We start from the raw sequence: 17,296 nt of genomic DNA, 5'->3' as shown, positions 1-17,296 counted from the left end.
CCATTCCCTCAAGTAACTATAGGGATCTAGAAGTGGGGGGGGGAGAGCAACATTGGAGGTTATGGGATTGCTCCCCCCCCCGAACTGCCTATTGCCCCTGAAGAAGTGTCTTTCCATTTGAAATAAGCCTGGCCTTAGTAAACTGTTTCAAGCACGATTCTGAAGTTCTTTTTTTCTGTTTGTTCCCCCACACTTAGAACTAAGAAGCAAGCGGGCTTCTTTCCAGGGCAGAAGGCAAGATTCCTACAGAGTCCTAAGCCTTGGCATCTCTCTTGAAAAGTAAGCCATGTCCTCACTTCCCTTGACACTATTCTGACAGCACAGTTATGCATAGCTGGAGTCACAGGAAGGCTGGGGGTGGGTAGTTCTTTCAGAGGGATTCCAGGTCCTCTTTCCTCTTTCCAGCTTCCATTTAAAAAATAGTTAGCCCTCTGGTGTGTGGAGATGATTGCGGAAGAAGCAAATGCAGAACTGAATAGAAAAATGAAAGTAAAACACAAGGAGTGTCAAAGGAGCGCAGACACTTTATTCACAGATTACACTGAACACAGGCACAAGCTGTCTCTACACATGTACACCTGTTTGCGTGAAAGAGCGTACAGTTGTTGATTTGCACAGCTTAGCTACTGTGTATGAAGACTATACACTCATTGAAGATTACATGTGAAGAACTATACGAGTGTACATCTCAAGTATTTGTGTATACAGATGGTACACCTGTTGAATGTGACGTGTGAACTACTGCCACTGCTTTCCATAAAGTAGCCTGGGAATTGTCATTCAGTAGGGTGGTGACTATTCTCTGCTAGAGATCTCTAGCTCCCCTCACAGAACTACCACTCCCAGAGTTGCTTGTGGAGATGAGATGACAAACCAGTTTAACTCTGCAACAGTTAACCCACCCAGAGTACGTACGTACTTACTTACTTATTTATTTATTTATTATGCTTGTATACCACCCCATAGCCGAAGCTCTCTGGGTGGTTTACAGTAACTAAAAACAAATACAATTTAAAATACATCTTTTAAAAAACAATTTAAAACACAATCTAAAAATTTAAAACAATATAAAACACATACTAAAATGCTTAAAGACAGATTTAGGCCTAGCAGATGGCAGAATTGGTTCTTGGCCTAACAGAAAATAAAAACATGAGGAAACAGAAACAGTTTTCCAGTGCCATATGTTAAAACACATAAACACATTCCAGCATGTCTATTAAACAAGACTGCATATTGCAGCAGTCAGGAATAATTCTCTCACATAAGTGTTAACAAGCTTTGCATTACCACATTATTTGTGATGTCCTGCTGCCAAAGATTACAGAAACTACATCCAGAGTTACAGGTAAATGTTGTGTATAATACTGTATATATACAGAGGTAAGCATTTAGGAGGATAAGAAATAGGACATCTAAATATTTTCAAATATCATGATAGTGCCTCTGAGCAGCAAATTTGGTGACTGACAAATCTGAAATTTTTTGTACCTTTCCTGTTATAGTTCTACCCTGTACTTATGCAAGAATCTTATGCCATCCCCCACCCCCCAGCAGCCATTTTGTGACTGGTGCTCACAGCATGGGCCTCAGTAATTTTAAGCTGTCTCCAGTGGGCCCTGGGGGTAGAAATTTTGAGAACTCCTGCTCTACAAAATAGGAAATAATACCGGGGGAGGAGGGACAAAATTTAAGGTATTTCTGAGAATATACAGTTTGGTATGGGAAGGGAAAGGAAAGGAGGAAATTCTGCATTCTGAAATAATAGTCATGAACACAGTCTCTTTTATGTTCAGATTTCATAATATTTTTTGTCAAAACATTTTATCATAGCCACTTTTCACATATTGGTGGTAGGTGCCAAATACACAGGTAGTCTTGGAGAAAATTTATATACAAATCTGCTAGGGCAGTGTTCTTCAATCTTGGGTTCCCAGATGTTATTGGACTAAAATTAGCATCACCCTTGACCATTGGCTAAGCTGACTGGGGATGCCGGGAACTGTAGGCCAACAACATCTGGGTACCCAAGGTTGAAGTATCCTAGGTACCCAAGTATGCTAAGATACAAGTATGCTAGGTAGGGCACCAAATCTAAGAAGGACTTCTGCATGCCTGTGATCAAAGCTCTTTGTATTCTGCAGTTGCATGGTGCAAGCAAGGACTAAGGGTCTCTTGGGACCCTCATATTTCCATAGGTAGGTTTGAAAGCATGTGGATGGCGGGGGGAAGTGAACAGGATGTCCGATGGGAAAGGAGCCATTGCTTCCAAATATGCATCCACTGCTTCCAAAGTTTCAAAGAGAGGGGCACCTAATTCTACCCAATGCTGGCAATTCTGCAAGACCTACATTGGAACAAGCTTTGACCCCATCGTTGCTAGCCAGAAAATTCAATTCAAGGTAAAGTATAAATCCAGTTGTAAAAATACCTCTTGTAAACGAGGTATGATAGCACGTCAATCAGCACTGTAAATGCTATTTGGAATGTGGTTTCTCAACATATTGAAAACTTGAATGCCGACTTTTCCTTGACTTTAAGAATTTTGACTGGATAGTGGATTATTTGCAATAAAGGCACAGGCTTCTAATAGCCACCCTTTCCTTGAAAATGATTTGCTAACCTCTGTCAACAGTTTTATCAATTATTTGCAAATACCTGTTTTTATTATTATTACTGGGAGGATCTAAGGCATGGGATTACCCATGTACAGCCAAATGCTTTTGAAGTGCAACAATAAATAACTCATCTGGCTCTTTGAAGAAAGATGACAAAAGATTTGCATAAAATTTGGGTGCGCTAATTAATAAGTATAGATCAATTAATATGTATAGATAAGTATAATAATAGAGAGCCAGTGTGGTGTAGTGGTTAAGGTGCTGGACTACAACCTGGGAGACCAGAGTTCGAATCCCCACAGAGCCATGAAGCTCACTGGGTGACCTTCGGCCAGTCACTGCTTCTCAGCCTCAGAGAAAGGCAATGGTAAACCACCTCTGAATACCGCTTACCATGAAAACCCTATTCATACGGTTGCCATAAGTTGGGATCAAAGGCAGTCCATTTCCATTTTCAAGTATAATAATAAGTGGTTCCACTTTTCCCCCCACAGACCACTTGAAAATTGCTGAGGGACTTGGCAGACCACTTAATGATTTTTCTGCCTGTTGTAGCAATTGTAATGTGCTGTGCTAGATGCTGCATGATTTCAATTGTATTTCAATGTTTCTTTTATATATTGTATTTTACTGTGTTCTGTAGAATTCAAATTGTTACAATAAAATACAATATGAAAATAAAAGAAGCAATTAAAATCAACATGAATATTTAGTGCAATGGATGTGTCATAGCCTGTCTTCAACAACAAATTCACAGACATACCACTGACCACCTGAATTCAGCTTCCGTATCACTGGTGATCAATGGATCACAGATTAGGAACCCTGGTATGGATGAACAGTTAGGAAAATTACTCAAATTGAAATGGAAATACAATGCATCACAAAGTAGTGTGGAAGATCATGCAGAGGTGACCTGCTCAGTCTGCAGGCAGGTGCTAACTGTTGATGGGCAACTTCAAAGCCCCAGCTACTCTCCCTTCTTGCAGTTCTTTTTCTTTAAACCAGACTGGGACCTGACAGCCCTTCAGATACAGGTAGGGATGGAAAGATCCGTCTCTTTTGGTTTTCTCTGTTTCTCATTTTTCCAGTGTTAAATTCAGTTCTTTACATTTCTGCAGCAGTCTGCGAATTTGTTTGTTAAAAATCCTCATGAAAATTCTCCATCATTTTAGTGCAAATTTCTCCCAATCAACACATTTTTGTAGGCAGTTTTGACAAAGGTACACATTTTTGCAAGCCATCTCTCATCACATTATGCCTTTTTGCATGTTATTTTCACCCATGTATTCATTTTTATGCACACTTTCCCCTAATATATGCATTTTTGTAAATGTTGTTTAGTTGGCAAACTGCATCCCAAAATTCTAATAAATGCGAATTTTGAAGGATGGCTGTGTTTCAGTTCTCATATTGTTTTGGAAATTGTGAATTTGATACATTCTGCTTGAAATGTGAACTGAATCAAAATTCTCACTAGATATACTAGATTCATCCCTAGGTACAGGATAACTTCAAACAGAGGACCATGAAAGTACAACACATGAATAGAGAATAATAATATCAGATTATCTTAACAGTATGTTGAGAGGACAAGTGAGATCATGTATGTAAAGCACCTTGAACCCTTGAAATATGCTATATAAATGCTAATTTTGCATTTATTCATTCGTTACTATTGCAGACTATGCCAAGTTATGAGCTGGTTGTTGTGGGTTTTTTCAAGATTGGGGGATGGGTTTAATTCCAAACAAACGTCTATAGAACTGGAATGTTACACTCCATCTGCACTATACATTTAAAGCACTATTATACTTCTTTAAATTGTTATGGCTTCCCCAAAGAATCATAGAAACTGTAGTTTGTTAAGCGTGATGAGAGCTGTTAGGAGACCTCTATTTCCCTCACAGAGCTACAGTTCCTAGAGTGGTTTAACAGTCAATCCAATCCCTCTTCCCAAGGAACTCTGAGAATTGTAGCTCTGTGAGGAGAATAGGTGGTCTACTCACAAATCTCAGCACGCTTCACAAACTACCGTTCCCTGGATTCTTTGGCTGAAACTGTGACTGTAAGAGTGTAGTTCAGATGGGGCCTTAGTGATGTCCTTTTGAAGTGTATGGGATTATTTCAGAATCCTGAAGCAGGTGCTTTTTGGCAGCATTAAAAAATATACATTAATGATTGATATGTTTGAATGGTTGGCTTTTGAAAACTTAACACTTTCTCCTACTCTCTTCTTCCCATGTTCCTCTTTTCCAAGCTTCACAGTTTCCATTAAAAAAAAAGGGGGGGGGGAGATTTAAGGCTAATGGAATCCTTCTTCAGACCCAGGCGAGGTTTGCCACAGCAACTAAAAGAGCCTTTTAAACTTTATTTTTTGAAAGCTTTTTAATCCACTTCTAAAAGCCTTTCTAGAAAACCATGGCAATGGCACAGGCATTCTCTTGGCTACATTGCCCAGAATGAAAGACACCCCCCCTCAGCCCTTTCTCAGAGGTGACACATGGAAGAGATGATGGCAGAGCAGTTACCTAAGCTGCCACTGCTAATGCAACAGCAAAAAAAAAAAAAAAAAGGAAAGGAAAGCTAAGTGAGGGGTCAGGGCACATAGGAGGAGGAATGGGGTGTAGAGAGGATGCTGCTGTTACTGCAAAGAGGAGGAGGAGGGGCGGCACAATCCCTTGTGCCAGGCCTGAACCTCAGAAATAAGTGATTAGCAAAAGTTCAGTCATTCCAGCAAATTGACAAAGAAGTGTATTTACTGTTAAGTGACTGAGGCAAAAAACCTTGCCAATCTATTGCAAATCACCCAGAGGTTTACCACTAGATGTCGATCTACCTTCTGCACACCTTTGCCTAAGGTGTGTGTAGTACATTTGTTCTGCTCTAGTCAGCCATGTTGCTTATTCCATATGCAGCACTCCTTCAAATAAACTTTTACCCAGTTATACATCAGTCTACTTGTCTCACTACATCATGTCAAGCAGCTGTCCTAAGACCCTTTTAAAAACTTCAGTGTGGGGATTGAAGTAAACTTAAGGATGAATGAATCAGTCTGTTTCTACTCCATGTCACTTTCACATATATTCATCCATAAGTCTGTTCCGTTCCATTATCACATGTACATCCCTTCTTAAAAATAGCATGAAAATGTGCGTTTACATATTTATTTATATAGGGTTATATCTAACTAAGGTTTACTAAGAGTAGCCACATTGAAATTAATGGATCTAAGTTGTGTCCATTAATTTCAGTGGGTCTACTCTGAATAGAACTAACAATGGATACAATCCATAATATTTTAAAATATATTTTCTCTCAAAATGCACACTTCTAATCACACTTTGATGATTTTTTAAAAGCAGACACCTGTTTCAGAACATTCTGGAAGTGAAAATACCAGCAGATCCCACAGCTAAGTTTCCAATCCACACATGAGGCAAGAAGGTGCAGATCAGGCCAGTTCATATTGAAATCTGCAAAGATCAAATTCCTCAACCATCCTTTAGCTTATTTCCTTGCAATTTATGTAATTTTTCCCTTGTAACAGTTTCTTTATGAAAACCCATAAAACTGTTCATTTAACTTACAAATTAATTAAGCTTACAAAGTTTATTTATTTGTTGCTCAGGAACTAGATGAGTTACTACTAGATATGTTAGTTTTCTTACATGCTTATCACCTTTCCAGTATTCAAACTTCAATTTTATTGTTGGGAAAGCAACAAGCATCAGAAGCACCTATTGGCTACTGCCAGTGACATCACTGATGATGAGCAACATGTGTCCTTCCCTGCACATCTTGGCCATTGTATGGTCATTTGGTTCTTCTTCTGATTCCTGATAGTGATTCAGAACTATTCATTCATTTATATATATATTTTAGAAAAGGCTATCCCTAGTCTCTTGTTATTTTGTGGAGCTTTTGTTCATCAAGTGTTGTGTGTATTTATTTATTTATTTTCTTCCCCATCCTCTCTCTTCCATACTGTACTACATATCTTTTCCATGGGGGGGAAATGGCTATCACTCAATCTCATGAGACAGTGAGATTTAAACCATTGGCAAAGGGTCTGCACTGATGCAAGTACAGTATATTCCAAAAGGGTATGCATGGTGTAGAGAAAGTGGATAGAAATAACTCTCTTGTAACTCTAGAACCCAGGGCCATCCAATAAGGCTGATTGCTGAAAGATTCAGGACAGACTAAAGGAACTACTTCTTCACGAAACAGTTAAAATACAGACTTTAATTGTCGTAAAACACCCAGAGAGCTTCAGCTATGGGCTGGTATAAAAATAGTAATAAATAATAATAAATAATAATAATACTCCCAAAAGAAGCAATGATGGCCACTGATTTGAATGTCTTTAAATTAATTTGATAAATTCATGGAGGGTAATGGCTACTAGCCATGATGGCTGTGTACAAGTTCCAGCACTGGAGGTGGTATATCTCTCTAAGAACCAGTTACTGGGGAGCACAAGTGGGGACAGCGCTGGGGCACTCAGTACCTGCTTGTGGGCTTCTCATGGGCATCTGTTTGGCCACTATGAGAATAGGATGCTGAACTAGATGTGCCTTTGGTCAGAGCTTGGAAAAGTTACTTTTTTGAACTACAACTCCTATCAGCCCAATCCAGTGGCCACGCTGGCTGGGGCTGATGGGAGTTGTAGTTCAAAAAAAGTAACTTTTCCAAGCTCTGCCTTTGGTTTGATTCAGCAGGGCTCTTCTTATGTTCTAAGCAGAGCTTGGAAAAGTTACTTTTTAGAACTATAACTCCCATCAGCCCAATCCAGTGGCCATGCTGGCTGGGGCTGATGGGAGCTGTAGTTTAAAAAAGTAACTTTTCCAAGCTCTGGTTCTAAGGCAAACGTAGAGTATAGCTGGCTCTCCAGATGCTGCTGGACTCCATACCCCATCGGCCCCAGCCTGCATGACCAATCGTCAGGGGTGATAGGAGTTGTAGTTCAGTGAAACCTGGAGGGCCACAGGTTCCCCATGCCAGTTCTAAGGCAAAGTATTCTGCTAAGAGAGAAAGAATCTGTATTAAATTGCTAAAAGAGAAGTGCAGTTTTTAAAAAATATGGGAAGGCCCCAAATCACACAATTTTAGATGAATGATGGGAGTCTGAAAATGATTTTTTCTTCTTCTAATTCAGAGATACACACAATCAGTTCCTCTCCCACCAGATATTAGCAAAAATGCCACAACTTTCTAACGGCTTCCACACTTGCAGAATTCCCTCAGTTACATCATAGTCATTAAAAATAGGGAAGGAAATGGATAAACCAGTCCCACATTTCTGAACAGTACATCATAATTCTGCTTAAGCTGCAATCTTTCTTTGCAAGAAAATCCAATGGAAATCAATAGAATTTATTTCAGGAAACGCATTTAGGATTGTGATGTAACGGAACAATCGACGTAAATTGAATAAGTAAACTGCTGTTACATACCTCCCTCCATTCATCCCATATGAGAATTACTTTGGGAACCCCTGAAGGATGAGTGGATTGAACCCCCAAGAAATGCTAGGACCTGCGTTCTAATTACTTATTTTTCTCTCTCTCTCTTAGCTTATGACTTGGACTCCATGCAGCTTGAAGAGATCTCAGCATGACTAACAGGTTTTGTCTCATGTAAGCAGCTGCAATACTAAGCATGCATGGCATACAAGGAATGTAATTGCTATCTTCCTTTTATTACTCCTTCTCCCTTTGCCTTTTTAATTTGTTTGCTGAGCTACCATCAAATCGCCCATGCAATAATTAATTATACTGAACTGAAAATTGCACAAAATTACATCAGATTACTGATACTGTAGTAAATGGCAGCCCATATTTCCACCCTGAAAGGTCTTTCCTTTGGTGATATATGCTGTTGAATAATGCTAATCAGAAATTGGAATTTTTTTGAATAAGGAAAAAGCAAAACTACTAAGACACACACACACAGAGAGAAAAATCCTGATTGTGGAAAAAAGAAAAATCCATCTTCAAATTAGTTTTTAATTAACGGACAAGACTGAAGGTCAAAATGTGATGCTAAATGCAGCTTTCAATACTATGACTGGAATTCTCATTGCCTTTTTAAAAAACCAAATGCCATGTTGGGGGTGGGTGGGAGATCCATTCTGGACTGGGACTATGGCATGTGCAGAAGCTTTTTTTGACATCCCCCATCCTGCATCATTTTCATGCTGAAAATTCCCCCTCCCCATGAAACTGCTATTTGTCCCTGAACCAAGAAATTCCAGATGGGGGGGTTTCTCTGCACCCAAAGATGGAGGGCTTGGGGTTAACCCTCCTAATATGACTTGTGGTCCCCTTGCCTGCTTTTAGTTAGAGAGAGAAAGAGAGAGAAAGAGAAAGGAGAACCCGATTACAAGATTCAAATATGTATTTAGCATCATGTCTAGTTATCCCAAAAACCACTTCACAACAGATTTCTTTAAAAGTGCATGGCAGGGCCTGAGCAGCAAGTGAGAGTGCCTTCTTCACTCAAGCAGCAAACTGGTCATAGTTAGGAACCAAGGCAGAATTGGATACTTCATAAGATCACATAAAACCCAAGTTGCCCTCTTGGGTCACTGAACTACTAATGATGTCACAGAAATTTGTAATAACCTGGTTTGGAATACAAATTTGTCCAGCACATAATGCCTGAGAGCGTTATGAACTGAACACCATTTCAACCCAGGAGTTCTTTTCTGGCTTGGAATTTAAGGCAAGGTTCTCTGCATGTGTGGTCTGTATTCAAGCTGATGAGGTTATGTAGGCAAATGGGCAAAAGTTCTTTAACAGGACTGGCACCAGGCATGATTGGGCCCTTGGACACCAACCTGCCCTGGGCCCATAGTGCCATAGCCCAACACCTCCCCATACAGGCAGTACAGGGTTAATAAGCCCAGCTGTGAATGCCACCCACCTCTTGTGAATGATGTGCACGCATAGCGCTCATGCCTGCCATCAACCAAGATAAAAACCTTAGAGAAGCCCTTGCCGCCATCTTGAGTGATGGCAGGCATGTGTGCACAGCATTCAAACTGATGGGAGAGGTAGGTGGGGTGTGCGTGCAAGCTTATCGAAGTCCATGCTGTCTTTTGGTGGGCAGTGCTGGGAGCTCCCTCTCTGACTCTGCTGCAGATCATGGAATGGGAGCCCCACTATCCCACCCTAAGGAGGGGCTCTTCAGGGCCCCCTCTGGGGCGCAAGGGCCCTTGGGCAGAGCCCAACCTGGCCAGCCTCTGGCACCGGCCCTGTTCTTTAACATTAGCTCTTTATTGTTAATGAAATTCTCACTGAAACTCATTGAGCTACAAACTCAGGTGCTTTGTGGACGCATGTGCAGAAATTATTTAATGTTAATCGTTTACTCTCAGTATAGCTCTTGTGAATCATGTGACTCAACCAAGCAGTCTATTTGTCAACTCTCTCTATTGTTACTTGCAAACATTTGATATGGTTGCTATTTACCATCCAGATCCACAGCCCTCTCTTGTTCCTGTGTGTGTTTGATTTTTCAGGGGTTGGGACGGGGGAGGGATTGTTCAATTTCCAAATGGCTCTCACATATGGCTGATGCTGTGAACAATAGTTTCCAAAGGGCAATACCAGCACATGCATGCACCAACATTACAAGCTGGCTTGAGATAGAACTCTCAGAAAACAAGACAAGTCTTTTCTGACTGCTCACAGAGAAAGCTTATAAATACTGAATTGATTCCAGATTGAGTATAGGAAAATTTCAACACTTCTGAACCAGAAGCTGCACTACCATCCTCTGGCCATTTCCACTGGTGGCACCAAAGAGCAGTAGAGATCAGGCTAGCAACACACTCTTTTGGCAATCTGCCATGGCAGCGGAGCACATAAGGGTCTTGGGTCTGATTGTCAAGAGTCTCCACTTGGAGAGCCAATGTGCCTTATGGTATACTGAAAATGTAATGTAAATCCCTCACACATGCATTTTCAACTGTATGATCCAGTGAGCCAACACTAGCCAAGGAAGAATGGAAAACATGCACTCACCTTCAGATAACATGTGAAACAGCCCTGGGTAGGTCTGGGAAATTCACATGCCTCTTTTGCAAAGTAGGATCATCCATCTATGGGATCATCCACAGCAACCTGCCGACACCCCTCCCAACTGAGAGGTGTTCCATAAGGGGGAAAAAAGCAGGCTGCTACATAATATATATTTCAGAGCAAATTGTAGCTGATATGTGACATAAATAATAGAAGACAACCTTTGTTCCAGTTTACTAGCCATCTCACCTAAAGGGAAACATATTCCGGAAACTTTAAGGAAAGGTGAGAAAAGCCCCAACACTGTCTTCGTTTACAAGGCTGCAGACCAGGCAGACCAGCTGACACTTTTCACCCTTTAAAATTTGCACAGCTAAAGAGATGAATGCTTGAGTAAATTAACGGTAGAGCATTACACTTTCTGTGAGTTCTTCAACATGTGGCTATTTGCTTACTCCATAAGTAGGTGCAACATGGTTGACACATAGCCAACAGAGAATTCAGTCTTCTCTACATGTTATGAATATGATGCTGTTACGTTCACATTTTATGTGCATAATAAAGTTTATTATTTCAAACACCTTACTAGCCTGCAAGGTGCATGTTGGTAATCATCATGGAGGCCAGAAGTGTCCACTTGGGTGCAATTGCACCCCATTGAGAACTGATATAATGCAGTGACCAAGACTGTGAGCAGGGACAGCACCAGGTTTGGCAGAGACTTCTTGCAAGGTGGTGATGGCAGAGCCAGCAAAGCCCTATACCAGGTAACAATGACAGAGGTACAGTAGCCTCCCCAAGCAGCAGCCGCTCCAGTCATGGTTGCGTATTGTATTTTCCTTTCTCAAGTCACTTTGAATCTTTTTTGTGGTATAAAGCGACCGATAAATGAAATAAATAATAGGTCCTCCCTCTCTAACAGTGCTGACCACCCAACGCTGAATTGTGAACAAACACTAAAGAAAAGGAAGGTTTGAGGGTAATAGCCTTCTTACACTGTTGTTCCCAGTCAGCAACTGGTAATTCAGAGTCCTTCTGCCTCTGATCCTGAATGGTAGGGTCAACCCTTCCATAGGCAGAGCAAGGCAGCTACTTCAGGTAGCAGATTCTGAGGGACAGGGAGCAGACAGGCTGTATGTGCCACAAAACCTGCCCTATACTTCTTAATCTAGTCTGCTGCCCGCAAGTGCAGTGGAGGTTGGCTTTTGAACATGAATTGGGGGAGGCACCATCTTGCCTTTCACCGCAAGCAGCAAAATGGCCTGGGTAGTATATAGCTGTCACAACTAACAAGCCATTGGTAGCCATGTTTATTTATTTATTTATTCAATTTATATCCCCCCCTCTTCCTCCCAGAAGGAGCCCAGGGCAGCAAACAAAAATACTAAAGGCACTTTAAAACATCTTAAAAACAAAATACTTTAAAAATATTAAAACAGAACATATTTAAAAACACATTAAAACACACCTTCAAAAAAAAAAGCTTTAGAAGCATCTTAAAGAACAATTCTAGCACAGATGCAGACTGGGAAAAGGCCTCTGCTTAAAATGCTTGTTGAAAGAGGAAGATTTTCAGTGGGCGCCAAAAAGATAACAGAGATGGTGCCTGTCTAATATTTAAGGGGAGGGAAATCCAAGGTGTCAGTGCCACAACACTAAAAGTCAGCTTCCTATGTTGTGCGGAATGGACCTCCTGATAAGATGGTATCTGTAGGAGGCCCTCACCTGCAGAGCACAGTAATCAACTGGGTATATAAGGGATAAAACAATATTTCAGGTATCCTGGTCCTAAGCTGCTTAGGGCTTTGCACACCAAAACTAGAACCTTGATCTTGACGGTGAATTTCATCCATAAATTTCTATAAAGCCATTTAAGCCAGTGGCCATCACCTCTTCTTCCAGGAGTTAATTCCATACATTAACTGTGCACTGTATGAAGTATTTTCTTTTGTTTGGCTGTGAATTGACCTTGAGTTCCAGTATAATGGGGACAGGTTATCAAAAAGACCAACGACACCCACAAAAGGGCCTGCCCAAGCTTTAAGATCAGAGGCTGTGATCTCAGTCACGTTAGTAAGAGCTGTTGGATTATTGGGTATCTGGGATAGTATCTTTTTGGTGGCAGCCCCACACCATTGTCGACTCGTTGTTGCTGGCTTTTAGCTTTTAACTAGCTGCAATGACTCCACACATACCTCCCTGGAAATTGAGCTCCAATGGTATGGAGCTGTCAAGTCCACATGTACCTTCCTGAGAAAGGAGTTCCGACTGTGTGGGGCTACCACCAAAAAGACACTGTCCCATGAAAATGATTTAATGGTCCACCCATTCCCAAATAAATCTGCCTGGAAACTGTGACCATCATATGAGGTCCTCTGTACCACCTCCAAAAAGAAGTATGTGGGTGATGCCAGAGGCTGGGCCCTCTCTCTAACAGCCCCCCATCTTTGGAATGCTCTCTCCAGGGAGGCATGCCTAATGCCAACTTTACTTCCATTTCAACTCCAGGTAAAAATAATTCTCCCAAGTGCAGATTTAATTTAATTTAATTGTTGTTACAGGTACTCAGTTTACCTTTTAGTGTGTGTGTTTTTACAACTGCTATTTTTCTGATATTGTGCAATAAGTTTTGTTTTGTTAGCCTTATACCAGGTTAAGGTATCTAGACTTGTATTTGCTCTGACAGGCAGTGGTTCTCCAAGGTCGCAGGCAGAGGTCTCTCCCATCACCTCCTACTCCTGATCTCTTCTAGCTGGAGATGCCAGGGACTGAACCTGGGACATTCTCCAGGCCATTTTGCTGCCCAAATGTATTTATAATTTATTGAATGTATATCCCACGGTTCCTCCCAAAGGAGCCAAGGGCAGCAAACACATCCACAACAAAACAATTAAAGCCAGTAGTGTAGCAGCAAATTCAGAAGTGCAGGGTTGCTTCATGACAGTATCAGCCATGCCCCCTCCACTCTCTCTCTCTCTCTCTCTCTCTCTTTTTGGTGCTGCTGGGTTGAGAATGAGATTGTTGTTAATGCCTTCTCCCACAACAACAGATGTCTCTAGGAGCCAATCAACATGAAAGGGGAGCGTGTTAGCTACTGAGAAGAGTCTTCTCAGTGACTGGCTCACCTCCTTTCACTCTGATTGGCTCCAATCAGCAGAAAAGGACAAGGAAGCATAGTAGCAGACTCTTCTTAGTAGTTAACACATTCCCCTTTCATGCTGATTGGCTCATAGGATGCTGGAGGCATAGGGACCCTGCTCTCAAAAAAGTAAGGGGTCTAAGACCCACCGAGACCCTGCACGACTACACCCCTGATTTAAGAATAGGACAAGATGGTGCCCCCTCCAGGTTCCACATACAGAAACCAGCTGGACTGACAGCTGAATCTTGCTTCAACAGAAGCAGGACAGCATTCTCTGCTTCATCTGAAGGCAGCAGGCTAGCTTAGGGAACACTAGGCCGTGCACAGTTCTACCCTCTGAGACTTCGCCATCACTCTCCAGCATCTGCCGCTTGCAGCAGCCGTCTCACTCTGCCTAGGGATAGAGCCAGCCTAGGACCTTCTGCATGCAAAATGAGTGTTCTCCAGGCCACCAATCTGTGATCCCTCCCATCTCTCACTGTGCGCAAAAAATCCCTCCCCTTGTCCCCCAGTTCACTCTTGCGATATTTGTGCAAAGGAAAAAAGCCAAGGTCTCCTACCGTAACTGCTCCCCAGTAAGCAGGACCTCGGCCATGTGTTCCAATTCAGCTGCTCTCTGCTGCATGCTGCCTAGGCTGCTTTCTTCCATGGCTACTAACCTGGCTGGGTACACACAACAGCCACAAGGTTAAAAGGGAGCAGATATGTTAATTTTTCAGCATCACCAGCACTTGAAGCTGCAGCTTCACAATTGAATCCTCTAAACCTGAACATCGCTCTGCGCCCTCTCCAGCCCCCTCTGGAGGCTCTTATGCACTTCTGTTGTCTTATGCATAACATAGGGAGCTACCTTATACCAAGTCAGGCCATTGGTCCATCTAGCTCAGTACTATCTGCACTGACTGGCAGCTACTCTCCAGGGTTGCAGGCAGGAGTGTACACCTGGGGATGGAACCTGAGGCTTTCTGCATACAAGGCAGATACTCTACCACTGAGTTAAAGCCCTGCCCCCAACACCCTCCCTCCCTCACACACCATGAGATACGGCACTTTAAGCCATGCTCCCTCCAGAGACCATTGTGCTCTACTTTAATTAAAACTTCGATCAATGGCTTGCTTCCTGCATCCCTGTTCGCATCCCACCCTTGAGCTCTTTTGCCATTTGCAGCCCCTAAACGTATTTATTCTTCGGTTTTAACACGTTTCCCTTCTCTCTCTCCTCCTTTCCCATTCTTGCAATGACCAGGAGTTGTCGCACTCAGGTCCACAGACCTCTTCCCCTACAACCCTAGCATTTAAAGGCTCTTCTGCAGAAACTCCACCACCCCCCCAATGCCTTTTTATTTCACGTCGCAATTTTGCTCCTGACAGTTTGAGAACGTCAGCTTGGATAGGTCAAGGGAATGCAGTTTCTAATCCAGCTGCTGGATACAAAACAGGAGCAGAGTAGGTCTTTGGAGAATGGGATTCTCCCACTGGAGATCAGACACGGGAAAGCGACCCCCCACCATCATCCACCACCCTCGCCTCCTCGGTCTTTTCACTCACCTGGATTGGGGGGCAAAAGTCGCTTTCTGCCCCTCCTTTTCCCTGGAGATAAAAGATCCCACCACTAGCTTCCTTGTTGCTCTGTGACAGGCAGCTTGCGAGGCGGGACACGTGGTTGCAGCAAAGCCGATCGGGCCAAGGCAGGAGCGTCCTCCTCTGTCTGGCGCTGGGGCGAGGGGCTGCTTTGGCAAAGCATGCGTTCAATGTCAACGGCAAAGCAGGATCCAGTTCAGCTCAAGGTCGGAGGGAGGGAGGGAGGGAGGAAGGCTGGGAAGGACTGAAGGGAGGGAGGGAGGGAGGAGGGCTGGGAAGGACTGAAGGGAGGGGGGCGCTCTCTGTGTTTACCACAAGCTACCTTTCATAAGACTGCAGAGCGAGCAACCGAACTGGAGGGGAGGCGCTTCTGCAATTCAGGATACAGCTGCCTGCATGCCGTAAATTTCTCCTGAACAGGGGAAGCTCCAGTTGTTTCGTTCCCCCCTCCCTTTCTAGTTAACTGAGTTCTTCGTGTTCTTCTTACTCCACAGCAACGGGGGGTGGGGGGAGAATGGGTCAAAGGGGGATCGTTGTCAATTAAGAGCAGCGCTTCATTTTTTCTTTTAGTTTTTTAAAAGGTGCTGAGACTCAAACCAGGATGGTTGGAGCACCAGATTAGGGACTGAAGAGACCCGTGTTCAAATCTCCACTGAGCCATGAAGCTCACCAGCTGACCTTGGGCCTGTCACTTATTTCACAGCCTAACATACTTCACAGCGCTGTTGTGATAAAATGGGGAGGAGGACCATGAATGCCGCTTTGCACTCATTGAAGGAAAGGTGGGATATAAATGTAGTATATAAAAATAAACAAACCTCCATGGTGGAGGCCAAACCTTTCTCTGTTCTGAAAGTTCCTGTCTAGATGCGGATGAGAGGTGCCCTGTGGGATTATTCGACTGCAACATCACACAGTCTTGTCTTTATCACTGTTTTTTAAATTATCTCCCTATTGCTTTTCAGTAGTGTAGTGGCAAATTCAGAAGTGGAGGGTTCCTTTGTGATAGTCACAGCCATGCCCCCTCACAAGCACATCCCATTCTAAGATTATGCAACCTTCTAAAATTATAGAGTAATCTGGCCAGGTTTGAACACTGCTTTCTGCTTCTCTGTCACTGTCACTATTCAACTCTCCTTTATCACTGTCAGTTACATTGCTTGAATAACTGAATTCAATATCCACAGGTTTATCTCCTGCTGTTACTAAACTGCTTGATATAGATGGAATGCTATCATCAGAATTCACATAGGAATAGGAAGATATTATGGAACAGTCACTCTGATGAGGTGCGCCTGGCGCCTACACTTTTATCTTTTTGGCGCCAAGTTAAAACCTTTTTATTCTCCCAGGCATTTTAATTCTATCTTTTAGCTTTTAATGTATATCGGGTCGTTTAATTGTTTAATATGTATGCTTTTACTGTTTTTGTAATTCTATTGTATTTTATCCTATGTTGTGCACCGCCCTGAGAGCCTTCGGGCTGTGGGTGGTATAGAAATCGAATAAAATAAATAAATAAATAAATAAATAAATAGGAAGTTGCCTTATACAGAGTCAGATCATTGGACTATCTAACTCAGTATTGTCTACACTGGCTGGCAAAAGTTCTCCATGATTTTACGTAGGAGTCTCTCTCTGCCCAACCTGGAGATGCTGGAGATTGAGCCTGAGACTTTATGCATGCAAGGCAAATGCTCTACCACTGAGCTACTTCCTTTCCCCTTCAATGCCTCTTCTTCTGCAGTTACAGAATTCTCACTCTCCACAAATAGTCTTGGCTTTTGAAGTAGGAACTCATAAAGACTCGCTTGCAATTGACACTGGGACTCTTCTTAGTACAATCCTCTTTCATGGGTTTTAGGATGCTGGAGACAAAGGTATTCTGTTGGAAAAGTAAGGAGGTCTAAGACCCCACCTCCAGG

At 42.5% G+C, this 17,296-nt stretch overlaps 1 protein-coding gene across 1 annotated transcript in view; it reads right to left on the bottom strand.

The window, feature by feature from the left end:
• DEPTOR (DEP domain containing MTOR interacting protein) overlaps positions 1-15,650 on the bottom strand; it is a 108,977-nt gene extending 93,327 nt beyond the window's left edge. Inside the window, exons 1-2 of the mRNA XM_061605739.1 lie at positions 15,339-15,650; positions 14,351-14,453 (exon numbers count right to left, since the gene is read on the bottom strand). Of these exons, the coding sequence (XP_061461723.1) occupies positions 14,351-14,439 (89 nt within the window). The 5' untranslated portion in view covers positions 14,440-14,453; positions 15,339-15,650. The remainder of the gene's footprint in view (positions 1-14,350; positions 14,454-15,338) is intronic.
• Positions 15,651-17,296: the final 1,646 nt, after the last annotated feature.

Source organism: Rhineura floridana, chromosome 1 (assembly GCF_030035675.1).
Source record: "Rhineura floridana isolate rRhiFlo1 chromosome 1, rRhiFlo1.hap2, whole genome shotgun sequence".
In the NCBI taxonomy this organism is placed as follows: Eukaryota; Metazoa; Chordata; class Lepidosauria; order Squamata; family Rhineuridae; genus Rhineura; species Rhineura floridana.
The sequence above is the reverse complement of the archived record's forward strand: the minus strand, read 5'-3'. Positions and strand labels throughout refer to the sequence as shown.